At 41.3% G+C, this 8,704-nt stretch overlaps 2 protein-coding genes across 2 annotated transcripts in view; one reads left to right on the top strand and one right to left on the bottom strand.

Moving 5' to 3' along the window:
- Positions 1–2,370, top strand: part of LOC308293181 (putative 2-ketogluconate reductase) — a gene marked incomplete at both ends in the record, with an annotated part of 3,016 nt that extends 646 nt beyond the window's left edge. Inside the window, 5 exons of the mRNA XM_080735616.1 lie at positions 1–252; positions 367–538; positions 992–1,170; positions 1,294–1,390; positions 2,214–2,370. The exon at positions 1–252 is cut by the window's left edge and continues 130 nt beyond it. Coding sequence (XP_080591742.1) covers positions 1–252; positions 367–538; positions 992–1,170; positions 1,294–1,390; positions 2,214–2,370 — 857 coding nt within the window. The remainder of the gene's footprint in view (positions 253–366; positions 539–991; positions 1,171–1,293; positions 1,391–2,213) is intronic.
- A 3,040-nt stretch (positions 2,371–5,410) lies between these two features.
- Positions 5,411–6,565, bottom strand: LOC308293182 (leukocyte elastase inhibitor-like; the record flags this gene model as incomplete). The annotated part of the gene is made up of 1 exon (XM_080735617.1): positions 5,411–6,565. One exon carries the CDS (start codon positions 6,563–6,565, stop codon positions 5,411–5,413), a length of 1,155 nt encoding a protein of 384 aa, XP_080591743.1.
- Positions 6,566–8,704: the final 2,139 nt, after the last annotated feature.

Below are 8,704 nucleotides of genomic sequence, written 5' to 3' on the forward strand. Positions count from 1 at the left end.
CCCAGCTCTATGCCCCCAAGATTGAGGCTATGTTTGTTTGGAAGTTCAGCCCCGCGTCAGAACCCGTATTGCTTCAATCTCTTCCCAACTTGAAGGTGATAGCCAGCGGCGGAGTGGGCATAGACCACCTGAACCTGCCCTTCATCACCAGTCTTGGTGTGAAGGTGTCCAATACCCCTGGCGTGGTCAGCGCCGCCACTGCAGACATTGCCATGGCTTTGCTTCTTTCATCGGCACGAAAGATTTTAGAAGGTACGATTGTCCAGACCCAATCCACTCTGCCAATAACCGAAAACAAGCAATAGGGCCATAGCTTTTTCAGAGCTCAATCTTGTTTTCATCAAAACCTATCTATTTGGTCCATAGGTCACCAAATTGCCGTGGATCCTAGGACCACCCACATACCACACAGCCTGATGGGATTTGAAGTCACAGGATCCACTTTGGGAATTATAGGGATGGGAGAGATTGGCTACAAAATAGCTCAAAGAAGCAAGGGGTTTGAGATGGAAATCCTTTATCACAATCGAACCAGAAGGTAAATACTCTCATGTAGCTAGACGCTTGGAGATCTCCGTCTACCAAAACATCTGGGGCCTTCTAAATCCAACAGCGGAAAGACAAACCTACGCCTACTGCTTTGAAAACCAATCCTGATACCGTCCAAATATGAAGCATGAACTAAGACTTTGCATTGGTCCTGCAATGCGGTTTGTTTTTACATTTTTAAATAGTTTCCTCCATCTAGTTCTATCTAGACCCATAGAATTTATACGTTTTAGTAGGTGATCTCCAATCGTCTGGTCACGCAGACTAGAAGGTATAACACAAACTGAAACATTTGAACAGGGACTGAAAATGCACTAGAATATCCTACTCAACTAAGTACTCTTACTCTCACTAAAAAGTTAAAGTAGAAACGTACTTGAAAACAACGGTTACTTTCTTCCATATGGGAACAGTGAACAGTACCTGTTTTCTCTGCGTTCAGAAGCGCTGAAGATGAGATGATGGTGGGCGCCAAGTACTGTGAGAACCCGGATGACCTTCTGAGGAGGTCAGACTTTGTTATGGTGGCAGTCAACATGACCCCTGACACCATAGGTCTTATTGGACACAGAGAACTGTCCCTCATGAAGTCCACGGCAACGCTGGTGAACATTAGCAGAGGTTAGCACTACTCTTCTCCCTCAGAAGTCCAGATGTGTGATTTGAACCATTGTGGTTGAAGGATTACTAATGTAATTGTTAAATGTAAACTTTGTCCTAATTCTACATTTGAATGCTTCTCAGGTGTAGTTGTGGACCAGGATGCTTTGGTCAAAGCTCTCCAGTGTGGAACTATTCACGGAGCAGCATTGGATGTGACTCACCCTGAGCCATTGCAGAGGTCGGTTCTTCTTGTGCTCCTTCACACATGCTCACACGCATGCATGCACGCAGGCAGGCAGGCACGGAATATACCATTTGGCTATTCAGTATGCTATATGACTCTCAGTGCACTGATGGTGGACCGGGCGACCAGGCAGTTAATGCATTGTCTGCATAACTGTTGACATCATGGGTTCTATCGCCACCTCAGGACAGTGTGGTATCATGTGGCTTCATGATTTCACCGTCTCAATTCTGTGTAATAAAAAAATATAGTCTTAATACTGTATTAGTGTCACTTATTCAGTGACTGACCATCTACACACATCAGTAAGACGACCTAATGCCTCATTCACACTACTGATATATAGTTGAACGTTTTGCTTGGTAATTCAATGTAATCTCAATGGAAACCAGCTTTAAAGGCTGGATTCCAAGGACAGCCGACATGCCCAGCCTTTAAAGCTGGTTTCCATTGAGATTACATTGAATTACCAAGCAAAACGTTCAACTATATATCTGTAGTGTGAATGAGGCATAAGGGTGAGAAGCGAATTCGCCTAAGGTCGCGTTGAAACATCAGAGCATCCGTGACACAATGTGGCCATATTTTCCCAAATATGGAGATGACTGACGTCATAGACCACATGAGACGGACAAAGCCATATATGGAGCGTGACATGTCACGTGATGAACGGACGGATATGATCTGCAGGTTTCCATACTAAATTAAAGTCCTTAGTGCTCTGAGTCTGAGTCAAACAAAGTATGATTAAACATGATATTATTGTGTAGTACTCCCTCCTAGCTAATGTATTAAAAGTCTGCTTTCTTTGACACAGGGATCATCCACTCCTTGGCCTCCCAAATGTCCTAATAACCCCTCACATTGGGATCAATACCTATCAGACGGCTAGGAAGATGGTGCAGAAGATGGTGGTGAACGCTCTGGCTGCAGTAAATGGTCTACCCATGCCAGATGAAGTGAAACTGAACTGAGGGGAAGAAAAACTGTACTTTTATCATTTTCTACACACAGTGTAAGAGCTACCTCAGGTTTTGTGGCTACTTAAAGCAGCTTTAGTTTCTGAATGTATTAAATAGCATTTCTTATGCTACATTTGTGTTTGTGTTGTTATTATATTCTTATGAATACTAGACCGGTGCCCTTCTTATTAGGGGACCATACACAAGCCTGGAACCCCAGCAACAGCCCACAGGTTGGGGATTGCTGCTCTAGAGATTTTCTTGTTCAGTGTGATCGTGGCCCTTTAAATATTTATAAATGCCAATTCAATTTTGATTATATGCCCTTCATGGATTTATATATTGCATGCCCGGCTGCATACTGTGTTGCAAGTTTTGGGTCTTTTGCATGTGTGTGCAAGGACAAGGGCTGGTTCCAGCCATATCCCCCACCCCCATCTTCTGTAGCACTGCCCATTTAAGAGGAGTGCATAAAAGGGCTTACCAGGTTTGTGGCCTTCTGTTCAGGTTATGGTGGTGGGGTCTTTGCATCCTGAAAGTGGAGGTGACCACTCACCGGTTATTTCACATGTCAACTGTTTTGAGCCGGTCATAAAAAAAGAATAAAACAAAATCAATACAGTACATACCCACATTTAAAAGGGGATTGGAGAAACCCACTCAAAGATAGATTCCGAATCAGGAAGGACTCTGATATATATATATATACAGTATGTAAAACCACCACCTTAGTGACACTGACTGTTTCAGCACATTGGACAGAACCGCTGTCCTTGGGGCCCAAACTTGAAACACAATGCTAGAATATATTTACCGGTATATATTTTAATCAACATTTAGATCAGCCTACTAATTTATATCTTATCAGTTATTTATACACTCCATTTCATAGGTCACTAATAGACACCAACTTCATTTCCATTGTAGTACAGTTAGCTGCATCAGTGGAATGCTGTTATGGACTTAAATTGTAAATATGCCAATATTTGGTATCAAGTTACATTAATTTGCTGTGGGCAGGATTGAGGCGGTCAAGGGGCCGGGTCATGTGTGGTTTAAGTGGTTTAATAAAACACTTTCACAACACAGCAAGGCAGGTCACAGTTCAACTTCTTTTCACAAATAAGTCAATCATCATAGGTGTATAATCTATTTCTGACTAGTCCTTACCCGTCCTTACCCTTTCCAACACAGTGGTTTGGTTTGGTGTAGCTTTGTGGCAATACTTCCATATTGTCACTTGACAAAGCGCTAAACCAGACTGACACTCATTTGTAATCCTTTCTGTTTTTTTCTCTTATTTTTGGATTAGCAAGTCTATTGACTATTTGTTTTTCAGTTTTGTCAAATCAAATGTAGGCTATATTTGATTGTATTTTATTTATATGGGGTAGGCATTATAAGCATAAGCTTCTGCCTATACCTTTTCGGACCATACAGTGTATACTGATATTGAATGTATTGTACTATACTGGCTGCCAAATGGGACCGAAATAAAACGTTCTAACTAACCTCCGTCTGTCCTGCTCCTCCTCTCTTCCTCCTCACCACCTCCTCTCCTCACCTCCTGAGGCTCCTCTCCTCCTCATATCGGACAGACGGACATCAGACAGACATTTGGTCGATTAATAGTTAGATGTTCTGATTCAATTGCTGGTCTAAAGGATTCCCACCGGATGCTATAAAGAGAGAACGATAACGATATGTTGGCCTTCAAATCAATTATGTTGTGGTGGGGACGCTGCCATCCACCTCAATTGAAAACGATATTTTTTTTATCGTTAACGTTATCTTTATTCTTATCACGCCCAGTGGGAAAGGGCCTTTAGGCCTGTGTCTCTCTTGCACCTTCTCATCCAAGCAGGTGTCCAAGCAGGTAGCAGATATGGTCACTGACTTAAAGGGATATTCCACTTTCAACAGGGAAACACCTTATGGGCTTCTCTCCACATACACACCCATTGTAACTTCAAACTCCATTTTAACCATGATAGATTCATTAAAAACATCCATTATTTTTTCTGGTGACTCATAATACCCTCCTAATACGTGTTTTTTCGATAACTTTTTTCATTTATTTTTAATAATTATTGTTTTGTATTTCATTTTTTCCATTTTCCCAAATAATTATTAAAAATAAATGAAAAAAGTTATCGAAAAAACACGGCCTGCTCACGTATTAGGAAGGTAGTATGAGTCACCAGAAATAAATAATGGGTGTTTTTAATGAATCTATCGTGGTTAAAATGGATTTTGAAGTTACAATGGGTGTGTGTGGGGAGAGGCCCTGGGCCTGTAGGGCCTGGTAACATTTACATCAAATATCTAAATATTGAATCAAGCAAATGAAAAACTGTTCAGGGTGTTCATAAAAGCCTGATTAGACGATAAAATGACCAAAAGTCTTTTTGAAAGTGGAATATCCACTAGACACTAACGCGTCTGTTTGCTGTAACCTTGCAGGTATGCTGGAGGCTGGTATGTGGGGGGCTAACGGGCAACTTTAGTGGTAAGTGTATCAGCAGTAGCCTGACACTCAGCCTGAATTGACATTTGGAAAAAACAAAATTTTTAAAGGGGCGTGGTCGTGGATAGCGATTCAGGGTCTGTAACCAGGCTATATCAGCAGCACTCTTGGAGAGGTTTCTGTCAACTGGGCCAAAGACATTTTGAAAAAAAAGCAGATTTCAGCTGATCATACGGCATTAGAAGTTCTTAAAAGACATGTAGTGGACAACTGAGTCTCAGTATGTTAGACTATTTATTTTTGCAAAATCTACAGTACAGTAAAATGAAAAACACTGTGGATCAAATAGTTGCTGGCAACTGCATTTAAGTAATCAGATAAAAAAAAATACTACTTTCACCGGTTTGTGATGTAATTGTTTTTTGTTTTTAAATTAATAAAAGAACATTGCTTACATATGATGTTTTTCAGCCTCCGCCTCTTTCAGGATATGAACAGGAAGCCGGGGGTGGGGCCAGGAATATGGTGAATACAGCACTTTGGTCAGCCTTTGGTCGTTGTATTATGTGCTTTATAAATAAAGTTTCAGTTGAGTTGAGTTGAAGGAGGGGAGCAGTATCGGCCTGCAAAGAGGATGCTCATGGTGGGGTTGTGTCGGATGAAGAAGAGGAAGGGGTGGTCAGCAATGAAGCGAGGAGGGCCTGCACACCTCCCACCTAGAAGGGCAACAGTGGCGACAGCTGCCTCAGTGCCCTGCTCGTTCACTTCCACAAAGGCCTTGTGCACCACATTGGTAAGAGCCAGGCCGTTGGTTGGAGATATGCCAGAGAAGTCACTCTTTGCTTCGTCAAAGGCATCTACCATGCCCATCTTGATCAAGATCTCTTTCATATCATACATCTCTTCTGTCTTGAAACAAGGCAGGCCAACCAGAACCTGCTCCTGCTTCATCATGTCTGGATTGGTCCAGTCCATACATGTTTCATAAGTCAACTCCTTTTCTAGCTTCTCCAGGCCTGTCGTATCGTCCTCCATCTCAACGGGAAGAAAGACAAGCATGCTAAGTTCTTTCCCCGTGTAGGGCAGCTCCAGGACCTTACAGTTGACCTTAGGAATGAAAGCAAGAGGGAACCTAGAGTCCTGGTACATCATCCTCACTGGCTTGCTTTCAGTCTTGCTGAGTCTAAACTGTTCATCACTGGTGCGGTCCTCATGGAACGCCTTGTCCCACTTGGCTTTGAAGTAGATGGCATTGACCAACGCCAGTCTGGTAAGTCCATCCACCACACCCGGGACAAGCAAATCCTTGATTTTATCTTGAGTCTGTTTCTCCACCCAGCTGTTTATGTTCATCCTGGCTCCTTCTGCGTTGCCACTGAAGCTCACAGGCTCCAGCTGTGCATCATAGTGTTTTCTAGTGGCGCTTAAGAACTCCTCAACAAACTGGTAGGACTGCTCTCCATACAGACGGTTGGCCAGGCTGAGAGAGTAGGACTTCCCTGACTTGTTCAGGTCACTTATAAGCTTAGAAAAGTCCATATGCAAGTCATCCTTAAAGTGCAGGACCTCTGACATCTGTGTTGCTGTGTTGCCACGAGCCCCCAACAGCACCATGGCCAGAGCAGAGGAGATGCTGAGAGGAGAGTAGAACACATTGCCAGTGTTGTTGTTTTCTGACAGCTGTTTGAACAGAGACAGGGAAAAAGTGTTGATGGCCACTGCCAGGGGGGTCGTTGGCATTGTGATCTGTGTCTTAATCAATGTCCAAATGCTACAACTCACAAAGTATTACAGCTTTAAAAAAGTTTAACTTGACATTAGTATAAAAACATAATAGATTTATATTAACCAGTTGGCTCCAACCTCTGTTCTTTTAGGGGTGTCCAGTAAGAAATTAACCAGTGAATATTTGACATTACAATCTTGAAATGAGTATAGTGGGACTTCAACCCCTAGTTTAAATTGAAATGAGTTGCTACTGCTCTCAAACATGATGCGGCCATTGCGGTGCGGTTTACTTTTATGCTGCTGTTCCTTCGCATCATCACCATGATGTCAGTCATGCTCAAATATGTTGTCCTGTTTCAGTCTTGCCCAAATAAGGGGTTCTATCACATCAGACTAGCCCATGCTTGTAGTATTTGGACATTGATTAAGACACAGATCACAATTTAGCATTAGTGGACTAAATTGTACGAATGTACTCCTGCTCTTTAAAATGGACCGAAATAAAGATTTACTACTAAAACTACATTTTATTTTGCAGTGTTATTACAAAACAACACTGCACAAAAGGGCCTCCATACCAGTATACCATTCTTGGCATGTACAGCCTTCTGCCACATTGCATACACCATTTGGAGTCAATCCTGTCACTCCTCCTGCCTGCAATCTGCACTGCTCCCTGCTGAGGTCACTGTTGCTCCATCAAATCCTGAACCAGTTGAGTTTATTTTCATCCTTGATTATTATCATGACCTGTGTCAGGTGTTTAGCAACATAGATAATGTTTAGCAAGGATTAGGCCTGGAAACCCTATGTTAAATTCAGAAATGTTGTTTTCTCCAAACTTATGTGATTCAGAATGAATAACTGGTTAGCAAGTAATGATATTGACTGAAATGTTTTTTTTTGCACGAACTAATATTTTTTTGCAAACATTTGTGTTGATTTATTATTTTATGTATATCAAAATTGCTTTTATTTATGGCTAGGCCCGTTACCTAGTATTTATGTAGATTATTGGCCTATTTATAGTTGGTTAATTGGATAATTAGGCTATATTTAGATACAATGGCATTTGTTACGTGGTTAATAAATAGGCCTGGAAGATACATTCTCTTTAATCGTTTCATGGTCTTTTAGGTATTTTTGAGTCACCTCTGCAGTCTGCACCAGGACCATCCAAGCTGACAACTTGCAGAATGCAGATACACATTATTATTGTGTTGGAGTTGCACATCTCCATTATATTAAACATCTTTGTAAAACTGCAAGATGGACTTTCTCTCTCTTTCTTTCTTTCTTTTCTTTTTCTCTTTTAAATATACATATATAAAAAAATCTATATATTGTGATTAAAGTAAATATGTCATACAGCCAAATAACTTGTAGGTCTACTTGTAAATGCGTAGTGTTATTTTAATTCATTCAGGCACCTAGCATGAGTACTACTGTTGTGTCATCAACAGTGGACCGCTATGCGAGTTGTCCAAAGGCCCAGGCTGAAAATCGAATGTGAAATCTGCAATCTGCACAGTCAGAATCATAGAGCATCTGTAAACAAAAACCACCAACATAATATTGTGCAGTTTAACAGGATCATGTTTATCCCCGCAGAAAACAACCCCCCGTCCTTTAAAGGTTTCACCCTTGTCATGGTAAGAGAGAGCTTTTAGTTATTTAGCCTGTAAGCTAAATGCAAGCCTTCATTTAGACGAAGCTTGCCAGCAAAGAAATGCATGAAGAACTGTTTTCATTGTGTTCATTTTAGATAATAAGAAGTCATTGGGCGCTTCAGACCATATGACATATATTGACATTATGACATTCTGTTTACAGGTTAAGTTTGTTTAGGCTTCTTACACATTTGGGTGCATCAACACCCCACTCTAATACTGTAAAAATCCATTAGAATGTAACTTTGAGAGAGTATAAATAGAAGAACCAAATGGACCTTTTGTGGGCTCAGAGCTACAAATGGAATAAATCACCACTGAGGATTTTGCTGTGTACCAGTGGCTCTCAAAGTAGGTGTCCAGAGACTCACAGTTCCTTGGCAGGGTTCCAAATGGCCCCTTACAGATCTGTATTCTGTATACTATACTCTTATCAGTATCAGAGTTATGGGGGTCCTTGAAATTAAATTAGTTTGAGAAC

The sequence above is a fragment of the Nannobrachium achirus genome (genome assembly GCF_963921795.1).
Source record: "Nannobrachium achirus genome assembly, chromosome: 10".
Lineage (NCBI taxonomy): Eukaryota > Metazoa > Chordata > Actinopteri > Myctophiformes > Myctophidae > Nannobrachium > Nannobrachium achirus.